Source organism: Amphibalanus amphitrite, unplaced genomic scaffold (assembly GCF_019059575.1).
Source record: "Amphibalanus amphitrite isolate SeventyFive unplaced genomic scaffold, NRLGWU_Aamphi_draft 000070F_arrow, whole genome shotgun sequence".
In the NCBI taxonomy this organism is placed as follows: Eukaryota; Metazoa; Arthropoda; class Thecostraca; order Balanomorpha; family Balanidae; genus Amphibalanus; species Amphibalanus amphitrite.
Genome location: NW_024881566.1, coordinates 213,230 through 233,119, shown reverse-complemented (window position 1 = coordinate 233,119; position 19,890 = coordinate 213,230). Strand labels below are relative to the sequence as shown.

Sequence of the window (19,890 nt, the reverse complement as noted above, 5' to 3'; positions counted from 1 at the left end):
GGTGCAGAGCCGCCCCCGCCCCCGCCCCCGCCGCCCCCGCCCCGCCCTCGGCTCGGGCAGCTCTGCTGATTATCAGCCGGCTGGCGGTGACTGGTCGGTGATGGGCGCGGAACCACCGATATGTGCTGCCGATGGGTGAATGGACGTGGGCTGCGGAATGACGTGCGGCCGCCTGTGGGACGGGGCTGGGCTGGGCTGTGATGTGGGGCGGGCTGTGGGACGAAGCCGGGCTGTGATGTAGGATGGGGCTGGGCTGTGACGTGGGTCGCGCTGTACTGAACTGTGGACGGACTGTACTGTGATTTGGACAGGGTTGTGCTGTGATGTGATGTGATGTGATGTGATGTGTGGCAGGATTTATCCATTTATCCGTGATGTTAGACACAGGCCTATGCTGTTATGTGCGATAATGGTAGGGCCGACTGATACTAGGCGGAAGGAAAGTTCGAGACAGATGGATTGATTCTGGATGGTAATCGGAGGTCGTGGGATATGACTGTGGATGCAGCGGGCACAAATTCATAAAACAGCTGAGCAGAAACAATCATGCACCTCTCACTTAATGAATTGCACTGCTCGGTGATAATTAGTGGTGCCATGTTTCAACGCTGCGCTGCGCTGCGCTTCTGCGGCCTCAGCGAGCACATCTGACACATCTGTCTCTCTCCGGCAGGCATCATCAACCACGAGGAGTACTCCTTGATCCGGGAGAAGGAGGAGGAGGAGCAGGAGAACGTCAAGCCCAACTTCGGCACGCTCACGCTGCGCCGCAAGAAGGCCTCCGACGACCGCACTGTCGACGCCAAGATGGAGTCCCTCAAGAAGAAGCTCAAGACCGACGACGAACGTGAGCAGCCGACGGAGAGAGGAGAGAGGGAGGGAGAGAGGAGGGAGCGGGAGAAATGAGGGAGACGAGCAGAAGTGATGGCACGAGCGTGCCTGATTGCCGCTTGTTGGAACGTAATCGGATCAGCGCGCTCAGGGTTCGGATGGCAGCCGGCAGAATATTTGGCGGCCCTCGGAGATAGCAATTAGAGGCGTATATTGCTGATGAAAAATCCGCGGCCTCCGATGCATTCACTCATTGATTTGCTGCTAAAATGTCGCTGCTTTCCGTATAAACTGGAGCGGCGGCCGCGCAGTTTTACAGCCCACATTTCCTGACGGCGCGTTGATTGCAATCAGCCGGCCGGTGCCGCTCTCGTTATCAGCGCTGTTAGCTGGCTCGCCGCTCGGTAATACTCCGGCCGACCTGGCAGACCCCAGGCGTGCGCGGTGCTGCCGCGGGGCGTTAGCAGGCAGATGCCGGGGTGTTAGCGGCCTGCGCCGGGCGGCTGCCGAGTCTGGTGACGGTGGGAGCTGCCCTCAGATGGCTGCTGCTGATAGTGGTGCCGCCGCCGAGGGGCTGTGTGTGTCCCGTCCCAGCGTTCACTGAGGGGACCGCGCCCATTGCAGTCCAGCGCCGGAATTTATGTACCGAGGGCTGCTCACTGTGGTGTCATTTACTCCAGGAATACCAAGAAGAATAGCAAAGCATCACCGCGAAGTGTGATCTATGAATGGCCAATTGACCACATTTGGCAAGTGTAGGTCCCTTTGGGTATTGCCCAGGCCATGTAACTGCCTTATGAAATGCGTATTTCCATCACTTTTTATGTCACGTATAATGATGCGTATGAATGCCTTATTTCCGGCCAACCTGTGTCTTATTTTGCTCGTTTTTGACGCTCTGCCGTGCTTTCTGTGCCTCAGTGGGGTGGGTGGACCACAGCAAAACCCTCCGTGAACAGGGGGTGGACGAAAACGAAACGCTGCTGCTGCGACGCAAGTTCTTCTTCTCTGACCAGAATATCGACGGCCGCGACCCGGTCCAGCTCAACCTGCTCTACGTTCAGGTGAGACTGCAGACCTTTGAAGCGTGCTCCGCCGTTCATTCGCGCTGTTCGCCTGTCTCCTTTGTTCTTTTCCACTATCCACTATTCTGTCCCTTGCTCTAGTCACGGTTCTAGTATTTGTCAGTGGTTGTAATTGTTGCGGAGAGTTGATTGGACGACTTAAAACACCAGCCTGTGAAGACCCAAATGACACCTGAGTTCTACATTCCCTTGTCTTTTCCCCGTCGCCCTGGGCTGGCGTTCCCCGTCGTCCTCTGTCTGATACTGGGACAGCTCCACCCTCCTCTGGTGCTCAGTGATCGTCCGGGCGTGTTTGGCATGCCGCTGGCGGCGCTCAAATGACCTGCCGGTCGCGGCGGCGGCGGCAGCCCCCGTGACCTGGCCGCGGGACCATCTGGTGGCGCCCGGCCGGCCGCCGGCCCCCGCACCGACCGTACCGCACCGTTAAGCCCCAATCCAGCGTGTAAGATTGATGTGTGCGCCACTGTGGCTGGTGGTGGCGCCGGCGTGGCGGCGCCCCCGCCCATAGCCCGGCCCCCACCCCCGGCTGTCAGTTCTGCCCAGACTGGCCATTTTGTGCACATTTGTCTCAGTACTGCTCTGCCTTACCTGCTGCCTTTTCCTCCTGACGAGACATTCAGTCACTGGGACAGCTCAGCCATAGGACAGAACTCGCTATGAAAGAATGAGTTCAGTGCAGGACGTTGGGGCTCATTGCTGCTGCGAATGATCACAATATTAATTTTTCAATACTGGTTAAAGTTACTTGTCTCTCATTTTGTGTCGCATCTCCAATGTTTCAGTCATCTTATTTTTATTTCACTATGCTTCGCGTCCCCGGCTGGTCGTCCCCAGCCTCCACTGACGTGTCGAGTGTATATTCACAGGCCCGTGACGCCATTCTGAACGGCACCCACCCGGTCACCGAGGAGAAGGCGTGCCAGTTCGCCGGCATTCAGTGCCAGATCCAGTTCGGCGACTTTCAGCAGGAGAAGCACAAGAGCGGCTTCCTAGAGTGAGTACGGGGTACGGACGGCCCGGGCGCAGCGGGACGGGTGATACCGGGTCGATAGGCGATTGAAGCCTCACGTGCGGCTGAGCTGGCGCTCGCCGGCCGGCCGAGGGCTGAGCTGCAGCTGCTGCGGGGGCTGCCGGCTGCCGCCGGGAGCTGGCGCAGCTGGGATCGGAGCTCGGCGCCGCTCAGTAATCGCCCTGTGTCCGGGAACGGCTTAATTCCACTCCTGTGATGAGCTTTAGTGGAGTTGACGCCGTAAAATTTGATGGCCAACACGGCTCCGCAGGTCTTCCTTTTGTTAAATGTGAGGGTAATGGACTGCATGGACCTTAGAAACCCGCACATCTGCAATAATGCCTGTATTAATAGTTGGTCTGGAGACTCGCAGTGGGGTCCGATATTGGCTTTGCCCGGGACGGGCTGGTAGTTCTGACCCACAGCCTGGCTCTATCCCAACTTCGTTGCTGGGTGGTTAGCTGTCTGTAAATTACACAAGTTTTCGCTTGGGACCAAAGTCAGTAGATGAACCAACTGTTGCCACCTCGGTTCTCTAGCACGCTCCGGTCATTGCTAAGTTGTGTCGCGCCTTACAAGGTCAGTTTTGCGCCCACACTATCTCGCTTATCTGACCGTCCATATTCTCCCCTTTCCGCCAGTCTTCGTGAGTTTGTGCCGCACTACTATGTCAAAACGAAAGGAATTGAGAAGAAGATCTACAGCGAGCACAAAAAGTACGAGGGCAAGAACGAGCTCGACGCCAAGGTCGAGTACGTGAAGGAGGCTCGCGCGCTGCCCACCTATGGCGTCAGCTTCTTCCTTGTCAAAGTGAGTGTGGTCGGCGGCAATATGGGGGCGGCAGACGCTGCCGCGGTGACGCACTCAGTGTCAGTCGTTAGGAGAATGTCGTCAGTTTAGCGGCCGCTGACGGCTCGGCAGCCGGTGTCGGGACCTTCACGGCGCCGCGTCGCAGTTCGCGGTTCCACCCGTGTAAGCTGTGTGCTGCTAGTAAATATGTTGACAGATCGGGACAGCTTCTCAGAGCGATGATCGATGCTCTTCGAAAGCCGTGCTCTGACGTCACATGCGTTTGATATTCAGCGATAACCGCGATTGGGATGGATTCTGCAAATATACGCCGGGTGGAACGTAACGACTCACTTGAAGTAGCTCGCGATCTGCTGAACCGGCGGAGACCTAATTTTTACTCCGGCGACGATGCTGTTAGAGACCATCTGTATTTAGCGTAGACCCTTTATGGCCCGTGACGCTGAGACATGACTGCATGTGCACTGTCTCTGACTAGGAGATATGCTTATCTTTGACACTTACGACTCCTTCCCGTCCACAGGAGAAGCTGAAGGGCCGCAACAAGCTGGTGCCGCGCTTGCTAGGCGTCACCAAGGAGGCCGTGCTGCGACTGGATGAAAAGACCAAGGAGATTCTCAAGGAGTGGCCGCTGACCACTGTCCGCCGGTGGGCGGCCAGTCCCAACACATTCACACTCGGTACGTTTGGAATTGTGAGGGGTGATCTCAGGCCACTGTGCGCCGCTGGGCGGCCAGCCTAAATACTTTCACACTCGGTACGTTTGGCCAGTAAGGAGTGGCCGCTGACCACTGTGCGTCGGTGGGCCGCCAGCCCCAACACATTCACACTCGGTACGTTTGACATTAGTAAGGAGTGGCCGCTGACCTCTGTGCGCCGGTGGGCGGCCAGCCCCAATACTTTCACACTCGGTACGTTTGAATAGAAAAGGACGGATTTTCTTACTTGTGCGCCGCTGGGTCGCCAGACGTCCGAGAACACATTCACACTCGTTACGTTTGGACGTGAAAGAGGTGCTGCTAGGACACTGTGCGACGGTGGGCCATCAGCCCCAACACTTTCACACTCGGTACGTTTGACCAGTAAGGAGTGGCCACTGGCCACTGACCACTGTGCGCCGCGAGGCTGCCGCCTGCCAGTCCCAAAATTGTGTGCTAATGAGGGAGATGTGTCCTTAGGATACTGCGCAACCGCTTGGACAATTCTAGCAGCATGCCGCGCATATTATAGGGTATGTAGGATTATGGTAAATTCGAGGAATTTAGCATAATCCAGGTGTCGCCAGTCGACGTTTTCTGTCCTGACCCTGCGCTTCTCCGTTCACGTGCTGGCTGTCTTCATTTTGCAGCTGGGCTGAGTCACTTGGCCAGTCTTTTTCATCTTCAATCACATTCACACATAGCCATGCTAACATTCCAAAGTACGCCTGTCCAGCGAGGCGCCGCTTTTATTGCTGTGTGACATCTTCTCGTTCGCTCGTTCCTCCATCCCTCCCTGTGACGCCCCCCCCCCCCTTGCTGACTATCCGTCCCTCCGCGCCGTCAGATTTCGGCGACTACGCCGACCAGTACTACTCGGTTCAGACCACGGAGGGAGAGCAGATCTCACAGCTGATCGCCGGCTACATCGACATCATCCTCAAGAAGCAAAAGTCCAAGGACTGGCTGGGCGTCGAGAAGGATGACGATGCCATCATGCTGGAAGAGTCCGTGTCGCCCAACAAGTGAGTCAGGTGGAAGGGGCGGGCTGGAGGGGTCTGAAGGCATGTTGATGCTTTTTTGGAGGATGTACTGGATTGGCTTGTGGAGTTTAAGTGGTCAGAATGAGATGTGGGAATGGTAGCCAACATCGCGTAGAAATGGAGAGAATGACGTGTCAAGATTGAGGTGTAATGTTAAGATCTCTAGGTGTTTTGGGCTAATTTGAATTGTATCCCATTTTTATGCATACACCGTACAAATTTGATATCGAAGGACTGAGCTTGCGCCGTTCGGCTAGCTCTGTTGATGCGTCCAGAAAGCACCGGTGTCGACCAGTCGACCGCTACCAGCCGCCCGCTGCCACGGACTCTGATACACTGTTAACGGCGCCGGCAGTGGCTGCCTCTGACGGACCCGAAATGTGACCGTGATTTGTGGCCCAGTGTGAACCGGGGGGTCAAACAATATTCCCGATCAACCTCAGGCCTTCCCTGCCGACGATGTGCCAGTTTAGGTTTGATGAAAAGGTAGAAACTAGGGAAAGTGGGCGTAGTGACTCGATTATTATCCAACAACTCACAAAGTGTAGACAAAGTTGCACACCGGCATGACTGCAGCGCCGTATTAGATGTGTGGGCCAATGTGTTACATACCCGGCTCCTAACAGCGTGTTCCCGTGTTCCTCCTCTGCCACAGGGCCACCATCATTCAGCAGGGCATGACCAAGATCACCAAGGTGGAGGAGGACTCCATCTCCAAGCCAGGCATCCTCCGGACGGGTGACACTGGTAAGTCTCAAACCGGCAGTCTTTGTGTTAGACCCGCCGCGGCCCGCTAGTGAGACTCTGTTCGGCGGTGACCGGTCGCGTTCACATTGCGTTCCCCCGTTACTGCGGTGGGTTGAGCCTGCGAGTTACGTTGTTCAGTTCACTGCTCAGCCGGCCAGTTGATTTGTTCTGCTGTCAGTTTGTTTGCGGCCGCCCGCCAGCCGCGGGATCACTCTCTGTGTTTGATAGCACGCTCGGTTCGGTTCAGTTCGCTGTTTTGTAGTCGGTCGCCGGTACGGCGGCCGTCTTTGGTTCGGGCACGGATGTGTCGCATGTTGGACCGGCTGATCTGCCGGCTCCGCGGGGTCCCGCTGGTCCCGGTGGGGGCCCCGCGCAGACCTCCTGACCCGCTGACGGTGCCGTCTGTGGCCCAGGACCGAACGTGATGGGCACAGGCCACATGGGTGGAGCACAGCACGGTACCATGAGAGGCCAGGTGAACCTGGCACACGCGCCGCCCATGGTAAGAGCTGACGACGTGCCGACCGGAGCTAACCGCTGTCTAACCCGCCCACCAGAGAAGTGATCCTGGCTGTCCACTCACACCACTAACACGTCTGTCACAGACTAGTAGACTCTGCTCTCTGCCATCGTGAAACCGATCCTGGCTGTCAACTCTGACTCGTATCTCAGACACTGACCGTTTCTACCTGCCTCCGTCCGTCTCTCCGGTACATGGATCGCATATTTCCCTGTCACTCCAGTCGATTTTCACTCCTGGGAAGTGTTGGCCGGCTCTTCCATTTGTTCACCCCACATCACACCATCACTACCACCTTCCACCTACCGCCATCCGAGCTGCTAGGCTCTCAGAGTCCTGGCGCCGTCTCTGCTCACCTCTGATCCACCCGGCCCGGCCGAGCTGAGCTGGCCGCTGCCTCGGTCGAGGGTGTAACCCAACACCAGATCGGCCGGAGGGCCAGCGGGCACGGTCGGACGGCGGCAGCTAAGGAGCCGCCGTGGCCAACCGGACGGACGGCGTCCGCCGAGCCCCGAGGCCGGCTGTCGGCGATCTCGACCGCTCCTTGTGGCGTGCATTTGGTCCCACTTGAGGGTTATGAGCTCGGCCGGCCTGGCGAGTTCCTGGAGCCGTGCTGTCGGCCACCGGTCCTGTCCCGAGGCTGGGCTCAGTATCCCGAGTGCTTCCAGTACTTCCTGGCTGGTTTTGTCCGTCTTGGCTTGTCCTGCCCTGCTCTGTATCCCATTGAACCGCTCCAGACCTTTCCAAACAACCTTTTATAGCCTTTACCAACTCAAGTGACTAACATGGGTTGGGACGTGTGCCATCTCTGGTGCTTTGGGTGATTGTGTCTTTCTGTCCCTTTTCTAGCCTCCAAAGGATACTTCTTTAGGATTTGTGTAGGTACATAAATATATCGCTCCTGTCATGCCATCAAATAGACTAATGGGTTGATGCAAGTGCATGTCATTCCAATTCAGTTAGTAGTTTATTTCATTTCGATGCATGACCAGTAATCACCGTACATTTCGTTTTATTCTGCACGATTTGGACAAGTGTCCCATCTTGGCGTTCCATTACAGACATTTTCATAAAATGTAACCAACTGACTGTTGGCTGCACGAGCTGTTTTAACCGTCATTAACTAACTTTGTAGCATCAAATAGCCACCTACGTGCCTGTAGGCTGGCTGACAGCTGTTGGCTGATTGTAAATATGTGGCGCCCGCCATGAGACTGGCTGTGGGCTGTTCACTGGCTGTAGACTGCTGGCTGACTGTGGGCTGATCGTTGACTATGGGCTACGCGTTGACTGTCTGGGCTATGTGTGATTGTTGGCCGTTCGCTGGTTGAGACTGACTGCGCTAACTGACTGTGGCACCACATCTGTGTTCGATGAGTGTGGCTGTGCTGTGAGTGTGGATGCCATCCAGCCGTGATGTGCTCTGTTCACATTGCACCTCTAATGGTCCATCACTGTTGACCGGCCGTGACTGCTGCCTGCGCTGCCGCTAGTGACTGAGCCGGGCGGCTGCGACCCCCTATCGACAGGGATGTCGCGACCGCCGCCAGGCGACTATGTCTGCTACTATATAGGCTACATATGTAGGCTGTGCAGTGTCCATGCTTCGAATCTGCCAGGACTGTACTGATGGGATAGAGCTAACAATCCTCAGGGCCGTGCCATGTCCTGCTGGTACTCCATGATTCAAGCTACTGCGCCTGAAGCTCAACTGTATTTGCTGTGGAAGGATCACCGTGTGTAGCTGTAGAGTCTCACAGTCTCTGTCTGTGTCCACTATGTGCTGTAGTCCCCGTCCCCACCCACCCTCTGACGGTTCCCCTACCCACCCTCTCAGGCGCAGCAGCCCCAGATCACGTCCGTGGGCTCTGAGCCGCAGCGCGCGCTGGTCAACACCATTGTGGTGGGACACGAGGCCATCGACTCGGCACGCCGCCAGCTCGACACCAGGATGCAATTCCCCGAGCTGGGAACCGACCCGGTTAGTGGACTCTGCCCCGCAGAGGGAGGGAGACAACATTACTTTGGGCAGAGGAAGGGAGAGGGGCCAGAGGAGAGTGAAGGTAGAGGGTGACCGTGTGGCCGAGAGCTGGGAGGAAGGGGAGGGGAAGGGTGTATCGTGATTGTGGGTAACTGTAGTGACATGAGAATCTGATGAATGCCAGTCGTTGGTTACGTATGCAGGGTTATGCGAGTGAAAGTTCTACGACTGGCTTTGACGCTCAGATGATGTTGCTAAGTTGTTAATGTGACTGTGATGGGGCTTTATAACGAGCAACCCATCTTGAGCAATCCTGCCTCTCGTGTGTCGTGCAATGGGCGCAAGTTGTCGACGCCCCCTAAAACTCCTATAAACAAACCTGTGTTGTTCACCCATGTCTCATGCTCACCCAGCCCACCCACCTCACCCTATGACCCTCCTTCCCTCCCACAGGCATCGCTCAAGTGGAAGGAGACCACCATGGACACCAACAAGCAGAGCGTGTCGTCGCAGCTGGCGGCCATGAACGCGGCCACGGCCCAGGTGGTGACCCTCACCTCCGGGCCACAGGAGGACGTCGATCACACGGCCGTCGGTACGTGTCGAGTCGCGACGTTTCCAGTGATGCAGAAGGGTGCAGAGAAGGCGGCGGAGGGTGTGGGAGGGGATGAGAGGCGTTATGGAGCGAGTGTGCTGAGCGGTGCGGTCGGTGGTTCTGGCGTAGAGAGGCGTGATGGTATAGATGGCTGGAACAGTGCTGGTACGGGTGATAGAAGAGCTGTAATGGGTAGAGACGGGCGGCTGTCACCCAGTCCCAGCGCTCCCACTCCTGACAGTCCTGTGGGCAGGCGGACTGAGCTGAGCAGTAGCGGTAGCAGTAGCTGCGGTAGCGCAGAGACGTGTATAGCGAGAACTCCGCCGCTGGCTACGAGAGCAGTGGCTGAGGTGCAGCCCACGAGTGAACTAGGAGGGGAGAGGAGTCAGAACTACCTCAGCGGGTTTCGGAGCGACACGGGACGGCCTTCTGTGTCCTCTAGTAGTATCGGAGCAGGGTTTCAGCGATATAGAACCCGATACGGCAGCGGCGGCAGCGCGGTATTGGACTCGCGGGTCGGGAGGGGCGGCCGCCGGCCGGCGCGGGTCTATGAGGAGACGGAGTACATTGAGCACATCTGGCCGAGCACCGCGGCCCGGCCGCCGCCGTCGCCCCGGGTCCGGCCGGCGGGGGGCCGGCGCGGCTGCACAAGGGGCTGGTCAGAGGAGCCCGAGCGATGCCGCTGGATGGAGAGGGGTCGAGATGCCAGGGCCTGGTCAGAGGAGGGCGCTGCTATCACAGAGAACAGGACCTGCTCTCAGGAGAGTCGTGAGGTCGAGAGGGAAGGAGCAGCTTCTACCGACGGGCTTGCACAAAGTGGATACAACTCTAGCTCAGAAATCCTTCATAATTCTAAAGCCTGTTACGATAAAAATCAGCATATTAAAATAAACGGAACCCGCTCAAAAGTATCTTCCGAATTTGGGAATCAGATAGCCATTGATTCTAGTTGTACACTCAACCAAAGCAGCATCGAACCAGATAGCGGCAGCATAACTCATGAGCGTACCAAAACCAGCCCCTTGCCCAGGCCCAGAACGTTGCGGGCTAACTCTGAGGGTGTACAGACCCTGCGTCCATTACCCGGCAGCCAGTCTCCGAGCGGTCCTCGCCGGCCGCGGGCGGGCAGCGCGAGTGCGGCCGGCTGTCCCGACTGGACCCGCTCTAGCGAGCTGGCCCGGCGGGTGTTCCAAGAGGCTCTCCAGCTGCAGGATCAGCGGCGGGGACAGCTTCCGGCCGGCAGTAGCGAGCTGAAGGAGACGAGCGCAGATAGGCAGAGCGACCGGGGGCGGTGGAAAGGCGGGGATTCCGGAAAGACTGGAGGCAGCAGAGACTGCACAGAAAGCCAGACGAATGACAGTTTCGATGTCAAATTTACTGAGCGCAATGGAGATGCCAAACAAGCTAGGGAGTTGGGTGACGTTAGAGTTTCTAAAACCGAGTGGGATCTCTTGGAAAAGAGCCTGCCAGGCGGCGAGGAGAGGCCGCGGGACGCTGATCTCGGCGAGCCGGACGCCGTCTCTGAGGGGGAGCTCGGGCCGGCGCTGCACCGCGCCAGGAGCGCCAGCGAGGACCTGCTCTGGGTGGAGGCCGAGGAGGCAGAGGAACTCGCTTGGGTCGAGAGCAGGCTCGTGATGCGCTTTGTGGACGTTGAGCCGAGCGCGTTGCGCTGGCGGCCCGGGGCGGACGGCACGGGGGAGCCACAGGAGCTGACAGGAAAGACGCAGGACCCGCTGGGACTGGGAGTTTTACCGACCGAGGCTGGAACGTCGGCAGAGGCGAGTGGGAGTGCCGAGCGGGGGACGGCGACCGAAGAGGGAAGGACCGCAGAGGTGGATGGGGAGCGGGCGGCGTTAGGGACCCCTGTAGATGGACCGTCGGAAGGGACCCTTCTGAGTGGACCCTCGGCAGGGACCCCTGCGGCAGAACCGGTGGCGCTGGCTGCCGTTCGTCGCTCCCCGCTTGGACCCCACGGCCCGCTGATAGCCGTTCTCGTACTCTGTGTGGCCGCTCTGACAATGCTCTGGCTGGACTGGAGGAGTCGGCAGCGGCGCGCGACGGGGACGGGGCCGCAGGGGGACGGTCTGCTCTAGATTGCGTCCCTATGAGTGCTGGAAGGAATATGTGCCAATGGGCCCAGAAGTGGAGGAACGTTTGGGCCAGCTGTAAAACTACCGAATTATTTGGGCTCAATATGAAAGGATGCAATTATGTCCGCAGTAGCGAGGGTTTACCTGGGTATTGACTATGGAATGAGAGGTGCTGAGTTCATGAAGTGAGTGGTGTGGAGTTTATGCACTATGCAGTATGCAGCCATCCCGTAGTGGAGTTTGCTTAATGAGCGTTGGGGACGCCTTCCGTGGGCTGTATCCGAGTGCTGTGTCGCTTGTGTGCATTGGGTCGCCGCTGGCAGCAATGTAAGAGCTGCAAACTCTGTACCCGGCGTTGTGCTGGTGCTTTATCTCTGGGGCTGCGCCCTTTGGAAGGTACGGGTCTGCCGCTCCCCTGGGTAGCTCTGTGTAGCGTGGTGTGTAAGGGGCCTTCTATTCTCGGCGCCCGCCGCCCGGTCCACCCTTACGGAAGATACGAGTCTGCCGCGGCGTGGCGCCGTCTTACACCCTGTGAGGCTCGGTGTGAGCCTCGTGTTCGGTGCCGCAACTCCGTGTGTGCCGTGCCGGGTCTGCTGCGCCGCTGCGCCGGCCGTGTGAGCTCTCTCTCCAATACACGGCTGGCCGAACGGTGTGTGCGCCTGGGGACGCCGCGCTCAGAGCTGAGCCGCCGACGACGGCCGCGCCGCGCGCTCTGACGGAGCTGCCGGCGGCCGGGGCACCGGTACGTACCGCGCGCGCGGCCCGCCGCTGCCGCCGCTGCCGTGTGCCCTAACCGCCCGGCCGCCCGTCAGAGCGGCGTGCGCCGCCCTCGTCTGCTGTGGCTAAACTCAGGCGCCGAGAGCCGAGCTCCGCCGCTCCCCGCCCTCCTACTAAAGACGTGCGCGGTTTGAATCGGCACCGCCCGTGGCCGCGTGCAGACTCGGCAGACCCGTACAGATCCGTACAGACCCGTACAGACCCGTACAGACCCTTCCGGCCGAGCTGTGTCGCTCTCAGCCACATCCTTTGTCCGAGTGGAGGTGCTCGCTGTGGTATATTTGCGGCATTCATGTGCCTTTTTGTGTGTGCGGGTGCGATAGCTGTTTATGGAGCTTGCCCAAGAGCGGCTTGATTACTGTTTTGGTGGAATGGTTTGTTTAGTGTGTGGAAAATGACTAGCTGAGATGTGACTTGCGCAGTATTATCGCTATTGTGGCAGCTTAGCCAGCTACTTGTCTAAATGGCACCTCTCGCATCCTGGGTTGGTCCCGCCGACTGCGTTTAAAACTTCAAACTGCCTAAACCACCGCCACCATTTCGAGATGGCTAACATTTCATAAGTCGGGCGACAACGACCAAAGCATTCCTGTTGCCATGAAGTCTAAATGCATTGGACAATTTCTAGAGTGTCGTTTAGCCAGGCGGTAAACTGCCGTGTTGATTGTTACTGCATTGAACGTTCAGCCTGTGTACGCTATCCATTTCAAATAAGGCTCTCTGGAGCTCTTCCCCTCCATACGCCTCACCCCTGTAGCTCAGTCTCGATTTATTCGCTACGTTACTCTACCCCGCGCTGACCGCCCTGAACGTCCACAGGCGCGGCCATCTCGACCATCACCACCAACCTGCCGTCGATGACCCGTGGCGTACAGACAATCGCCGCGCTCATGGACGACTCCATGTCGGGCGATCGGCTGATCGGCGCCACGCGGCAGCTGTGTGACGCCTTCAGCGACCTGCTGCAGGCCGCAGAGCCCGAGAAACAGGAGGTGGGTCACCGGGCCGTGCTGGGCTGGGGTAATAGATTGGGAATTCCTCTTCAGCGACCTGCTGCAGGCCGCAGAGCCCGAGAAACAGGAGGTGGGTCGCCGCCGCAGGGCTGGGGAATAGAGCGGGAGGGGAATTCCCTTCAGCGACCTGCTGCAGGCCGCCGAGCCGGAGAAATTGGAGGTGGGCCATTGCCGCAGGGCTGATGGGGAGGGTGTTTGTGGCCGAAAACGATTTCAACTGGTCTACGGCTTCAAAAGGATAGAAATGCCGGGTTTCGATTAGGTTTAACGACTTTTGTGATCTGAGGTAGCTGAAAACAGTTGTCGGAGATAGTGTCTAAGTGCTGCATTGGAGCCTTAGCCTGAATGACTACTTCGAACCAGAAATATAAATTTATCATGCTTGCTCATCAAGCCGATCACAGGGGCAGTAATCAACACCAGTAGGTATCAGCACTGTGTGCGAGCCCCATCGGTCTGACCCTCTCTCCCCGCTCCGTCTCCGCCGAGCAGCCGCGCCAGAACCTGCTGAACGCCGCCTCTCGGGTGGGCGAGGCCTCTGGCGGCGTGCTCACCAACATCGCTGAGGAGACCGAGATCAACACGGAGGTGCAGGATGTGCTGCTCGGCCTGGCCAAGGCCGTCGCCAACTCCACCGCCGCGCTGGTACTCAAGGCCAAAAACGTGGCGTCAACATGTGAGACGGAGGATCAGCAGAACCGCGTGATCGGCGCCGCCACCCAGTGCGCGCTCACCACCTCGCAGCTGGTGGCCATCGCTAAGGTGAGCGGCGTGTGTTGAGACATAAGAAGTTGGGATGTGATTAGGATTTGATTGGGATGTTGACTGGTGGATTCAGGGGCAGGGTAGGATTTTTGAAGGGAACGACGCCATATTATATACCCACCTGACTTGAGTCTTTAGATGTTGGTGGGCGCCGTAGTCACTGCAAAGCCTGCGGTGTGTTCATCATTGTCTCTGTTCACCACCCTTGAACCTTATTTCTGCGATAGAAATTTATGCACCATCCAGACTCCGTCCCTTCCGACTGCACTTATTGTATCGACGCTGGTTTTGTTGTAACTGAAACGCTGTAGTCATTATTTCACACTCGTCCCTTCCATCAAGTAACGTCATCTTCTTGTCTGGCCTCTCCCACGTAGGTGGTGGCCCCGACGATCCAGAACCCGAGCTGCCAGGACCAGCTGATCGAGGCGGCCAAGGAGGTGGCGCGCGCTGTCGAGGCCGTCGTCCAGGAGTGCCAGCTCGGCTGTCAGGATGAGGCCCTGAGCCGCGAACTGGGCACCGCGGCCACCGACGTCACGCGCGCCCTCAACGACCTGCTGAACCATATCAAGTGAGTGGCCGATGGGTGGTTGAGTGGGGAGGGGAGAGGAATGATGCTTTGGGACGGGCTGCTGTATGTCGACAGTGTGTTGTATTTATTGTGTTTTAGGGCTGTCTTGGGCTGTGTTTTGCAATCGTTTGTTTGTTGCCTTAAAAGTCAGCGTTTGAGTATGTAGCCGCCGGCCATGTTGGACTGGCATGCGTTACCAACTGTGTTTGAAGTCTGAACATCTGTGCTGTCGCCCTTGCACACCATGTTACCACACTCTAACCCTCCCCGCCAGACATGGCACCAAGCAGCGTGTCAAGGAGACCACGGACGAGACCTGTGTGGAGACCATCATCACCGTCACGGACAAAATGTTCGCGCAGCCGTCCGATACAAAGGAGATGGTGAACCAGGCGCGCATCCTGGCGCAGGCTACCGCCCAGCTCATCCAGAGCATCAAGGTAGGTGACCGGGCAGGACTCGCGGCCTGGTCGAGCTCAGAGTGTGCCTGGTGGACTGGTCTTTGAGTGCTGGTATGGGGAGTTTGATACGGGGATGTGTGTCTCTGGGATGGGTGTCTTGGTTTGGTGCTGTGGATAATATTAGCGGGCACGGCATGGCAGTGTAACATGGCCCTAACTCTCCCTCGCCGGCTCCTCGATTTGAGGGTGTAGTACCTATGGTAACTGTAATCTACCCTCGGTCCGGCCGACCCGGCACCGTCCGTACTGCGGCGATTCACTAACCCCTCAGACTGTCTCTGGGCTCTGCCGCACTAACTACGGGCAAGCCTCATCTTTGTGTTCGCTGCTCGTGGTACACCTGTATACTAGACTGACAGTAACTCTCATCCCGGCCTGCGTGCGTGTGTGTGTAATAATTAACCCCGCGTGTGGCGCCGAGTCCGACCCACGGCCCTGCTCAGCCATGCGCCACTGTTACAGGAGGAGGCGTATGCGACGCAGCAGGCCGCCGGCCTCTCCCCGGTTAGTGGCTGCCCGATGCGCCGCGCTCGCCGCCATGGCGCTGTGTCTGTCTCACGCACTTTGCATGTCAGCGCCACCGAGCGTAGGGCCGCTGTTAGCTCGCGGCTGACTCGATGCTATGCGAAACGCTGCTTTGCTGCATGGCGACCGCATGGTGAATGAAGCTGGGTCGACGGGGTGTCCCCCTTCCCCGTCGACTCGACTCCGTCTGTGTTTGTTGCTTGAGTTACGCTTAGGAGACGTTTGTTGCTAGCTTCCTCAGGGAGTTAGCTTTCCAGCTAGCCGTCGGTTTAGTCTCCTGCGCCGAGTTTGAGCGCGACCCGGCCCGACCCGGTCTCGATAGCTGCACGTCGCCGCATGTGCCCACCTTATGTAGCCATGGGTATCGCCAGTCCGGTGCGCCTTGGTCCGAGTAGCTACAGTAGCGCCGCCTGACCGCAGCACAGTCGCCAGGGCCGGGCAGGGGAGTCTATCTCTGCTGGCAGCCGGGGATTTCGGTGTCCCTTACAGACAGTAGGTCCACGCTGACTGTTCACTGTGTTCGACCAACCAGCTGCGGCCTGCGCCTTTGTGCTTGTAGCTGCTGGGAATTAGTTTGTGTTAGTACCGCTGCTTTTATAAAGTACACCGACGATAGAGTAGTCAGGCCGAGCGAACGGGTTGAATGAGGACGCCCACGCCACAAATCGTTTTGTTTGATAAACATTTCCAAACAGTTTGTGTGCGATGATATGAGTAACAGGCTCTTCCAGCGTTTTATTTTTAGGAACCGGAGCTTAGTGTCAATATTCAATACTACGAAATTGTTTCCGTGGCCTTGCTTCCGACGTGTTTGTCATCAATGACTTAGTGCATGTAGCCGCCCTGTGCTGTGTTAAACTAGTTTCTTCTTCGAACTATGTTTCCACAGATCTTGTGTGAACATCTGTTCTAATTTGACCCTACCCTTCGGTCTCCAGAGGTCATCTCTGACTTCACCGAGGGTGGGCTTGTCCTGGGTACACTAGAGCCAGAATCAGATGGTCTCTTCTTCCAGCCTAACCCTATCTGACCTAGGCGACCCAGCGGATCCCCTGGTCAGTCTATCGTCAATGGCCCCTCGTCCGATCCACGCCTCTCTCCGACCCCACTGACTCCAGTGTCTCCTTTGTACAGGGACAGGCGGAGACGACGCCCAACCCGTACCCTACTGACTCCCGTGTCTCCTTTGTACAGGGGCAGGCGGAGACGACGCCCAACTCTGACCTCCAGACGCGCCTGCTGAGCGCCGCCAAACAGCTGGCCGACGCCACCGCGCGCATGGTGGCGGTGAGTGACGATCGAGCGACCGGTCGGGGTGTCTGGTCTGTGTGGTCCACGTGGCACCTACTCAGTCTCTAACGGCCAGTTTTGCTTTAAATGAATGGTCTCATTTTGTGGGATGCCCAGAATTCGTCAGGAATGACGTAGTTTTGTGTTTCTCAGACTTTTTCGGTAACACTCATGAGAATGCGATGGCCGTTATGTTAACACTCATGATAATGCGATAGCTGATTCGATAAGATTTTTCAAGCTAAATTTTGATCAATCAACCGCATTTTCATTCACATTTTGGTCCAGCTTTCCATGCTTTCGGCTTCGATCGCCTTTTCAAAGAAGAAATACTGACGGCTCTCGGCTCACTCCTGCAGGCGGCCAAGCAGTGCGCGTCCGACCCCCGTAACGCCGATCAGCAGCAGCGACTGAGGGAGGCGGCCGAGGACCTGCGAACGGCCACCAGCCTGGCTGCGTCTGACGTGCTCCGGAAGAAACTCATCAAACGACTCGAGGTGCGGCGGGGAAGGGAGAGGAAGGGGACATGGGAGGGGCGTGGGAAGGGATGGGAGGGCTAAGAGAGGAAGCGAGGGGAATGTGAGAGGAAAGAGGGGAGAGAAGGGCTCTGAGCTGATGGGACGTCGGGACGGAAGAGACACTTAGATTAGACGAGTTTGATTTTTTTTACCCAATTGATTGAATTGTTAATTTATGTATACTTTCGATGTCGTGTCGGCTGGCGCCCTGATAACGCACCTCTCTTGGAGAAGACCCATAGACCATGTTAGCTGACGTACCTCCCCCTCCTGACAGGACACGGCCAAGCACGCGGCCAGCTCTGCCACGCAGTGTATCGCTGCCGGCCAGGGCGCCGGGCCGTACAACTCGAACCACGCCGTGCAGGACGAGCTGATCTCCGACTGCAGGCAGGTGGCCAACCACATCCCAAACCTGGTGCGCTCCATCCGCGGCACGCTCTCCGAGCCGGACTCGTCCCGCGCGCAGCTCGACCTTCTGCAGGTGAGGGATGGAGGGGAGGAGGGGAAATAGACGGGAGGATGGCAGGGCTGGGTAGGCTTCAGGTAGATGCTAGACGTAGGGAGAAGGGGATGTCACTCTGTTCAGTAGATAGTTGAAATTGATGTTTAGAGGCTTGGCTTTTTTAGCTTTTGAACTGTTAGTGTTACTGAATATCTTGTATCCAGTAACACTGGATATCCAAATCCTTGTATTGATGCACAATATGTTTGATCAACACGCAATGTGAGGGTTGTTTGAAGGCCTTCAGACCAACAGAGACCGTGTGATCCTAGTTTCGCTCATTGTTCGGAATGGTTCGTCTCATTTCAACCCTCCTTTGACAATGGAGCGTCTCATTTCGTCCGGGGAACTAATCGGGCTGACAGCTCCACTATTGATATTCGTGCCGGGAGGTTTAATTTCAAACGGATTAGACGTTCTTGAAGTCTGAGGTCATTTCGCCTGATTTTGGCTAAGCGTCTGATGGGAAATGTGAAGGAATACCGTTATCCCCCGTGTCTCCTGTCAGCGTTCTTGTCATGTTAAATCTTCGTTTTTGCGCTGTTTTGTGGATACAGTTCATTTGCGTGTCATATCCTAATAAACGTATCTTTACAGCAGTCGTCACTGACCGTGGCTGGCGCCCTTTCCGCCCACCCGCCGCCTCAAACGCTCATGACTATCCTCTTGCAGGCGTGCCAGTCGTTTGTACAGCCGAGTACCAAGATGGTGGACAGCGTGCGTCGCGCGCTGCCCACGGTGCAGGACGAGTCGTCGGCGCTGCAGCTCAACAACACCAGCAAACAGTTCAGCGCCGCGCTGGCCGACCTGCAGGTCAGCAGATACAACTGGGTCAGGGACGGCTGGTTTGGTTCCTCCGGGTCGGCAGTCACTGGCGGGTCTGAGACAGTTGGGGCTGGCTGATGGATGGAAAGAGCTGGTCGGCTTGATGTGATGTGATTAAAATATGGTCTTTGCATTGTCGATGGTCTGTTGAATCTCAGCTCACCCCCTACTGACCTGCTGATCCTGCTGACCCCTGCTGTCCGGACCGCAGGCGTCGATGGCTCGCGCCCAGGAGGCCTGCGGCTCGCTGGAGGTGGATGCCGCGCTGGACATGATCCGCGGCCTGGATGACGAGCTGGAGCAGTTCCGGCAGGCGGCCGACGAGCTGCAGCTGCGCCCACTGCCCGGAGACACGGTAAGGGGCGGGAACGGGGACGGAGGGCACATACTGGGATAGGCGGCCGACGAGCTGCAGCTGCGTCCCCTGCCAGGAGACACGGTAAGGGACAGGACAGGACAGGGTACACATACTGAGATAGGCGGCCGACGAGCTGCAGCTGCGCCCACTCCCCGGAGATACGGTAAGGGACAGGGGAGGGACGGGGTACACAACTGAGATAGGCGGCCGACGAGCTGCAGCTGCGCCCACTCCCCGGAGATAGGGTAAGGATGGGACAGGACGAGAGTCGGTCAGGATAGCGTTGTTGATAAAGCATCAGCTACGTTAGAGATAGACCACAATAGTTTGAGTGATAGTCAACAAATAATTTGTCGTTATAAAGCAGCTGCCGAAGATAATGGGTTTCGCTCACACATCTGTGATCTCGATCTTCGGCTCCAATCGTTCTCGTAACACAGTATTACCGGACAGACCCCTGACCTTCTCCCTATGCCGCACACAGCCGGAGCTGGCCGCACACAACCTCAGCGCCTGCAAGAAGACGGTGGGCTCGACGATGACCCAGCTGCTGACGGCTGCCAGCGAGGGTAACGAGGACTACACGGGCCGCGCGGCGCGCGAGACGGCCAACGCCCTGCGCGACTTCACCGGTGCCGTGCGCAGTGTGGCGGCCACCACCGACGACCGCGCCGCACAGCACTCGTGAGTGGCGGGGAGGGAGGGAAGGGCGTAGGCCGGGGAGGGGGTGCGCAGTGTGGCGGCCACCACCGACGACCGCGCCGCCCAGCACTCGTGAGTGACGGGGAGAGAGGGTCGTAGGCCGGGGAGAGGGTGGGATAGGGCGGCCACCACCGACGACCGCGCCGCCCAGCACTCGTGAGTGACGGGGAG

General features: G+C 57.7%; 1 protein-coding gene across 8 annotated transcripts in view; it reads left to right on the top strand.

Moving 5' to 3' along the window:
* The window catches only part of LOC122379056 (talin-2-like), an 88,408-nt gene that overhangs the window by 47,332 nt on the left and 21,186 nt on the right, over nt 1-19,890 (top strand). For 4 of the 8 annotated variants that reach the window (XM_043360933.1, XM_043360930.1, XM_043360932.1 and 1 more), the window contains exons 6-26: nt 674-847; nt 1,753-1,895; nt 2,783-2,910; nt 3,567-3,735; nt 4,259-4,415; nt 5,281-5,458; nt 6,132-6,223; nt 6,637-6,725; nt 8,581-8,724; nt 9,178-9,319; nt 13,006-13,178; nt 13,692-13,961; nt 14,342-14,535; nt 14,810-14,975; nt 15,459-15,500; nt 16,716-16,808; nt 17,171-17,308; nt 17,607-17,813; nt 18,507-18,647; nt 18,871-19,014; nt 19,502-19,701. In XM_043360933.1, the coding sequence (XP_043216868.1) occupies nt 674-847; nt 1,753-1,895; nt 2,783-2,910; nt 3,567-3,735; nt 4,259-4,415; nt 5,281-5,458; nt 6,132-6,223; nt 6,637-6,725; nt 8,581-8,724; nt 9,178-9,319; nt 13,006-13,178; nt 13,692-13,961; nt 14,342-14,535; nt 14,810-14,975; nt 15,459-15,500; nt 16,716-16,808; nt 17,171-17,308; nt 17,607-17,813; nt 18,507-18,647; nt 18,871-19,014; nt 19,502-19,701 (3,184 nt within the window). Of the gene's footprint in view, nt 1-673; nt 848-1,752; nt 1,896-2,782; nt 2,911-3,566; nt 3,736-4,258; nt 4,416-4,524; nt 4,569-5,280; nt 5,459-6,131; nt 6,224-6,636; nt 6,726-7,592; nt 7,622-8,580; nt 8,725-9,177; nt 9,320-13,005; nt 13,179-13,691; nt 13,962-14,341; nt 14,536-14,809; nt 14,976-15,458; nt 15,501-16,715; nt 16,809-17,170; nt 17,309-17,606; nt 17,814-18,506; nt 18,648-18,870; nt 19,015-19,501; nt 19,702-19,890 lie in introns of those variants that run through there. The other 4 variants (XM_043360936.1, XM_043360934.1, XM_043360935.1 and 1 more) reach the window with 3 other exon arrangements.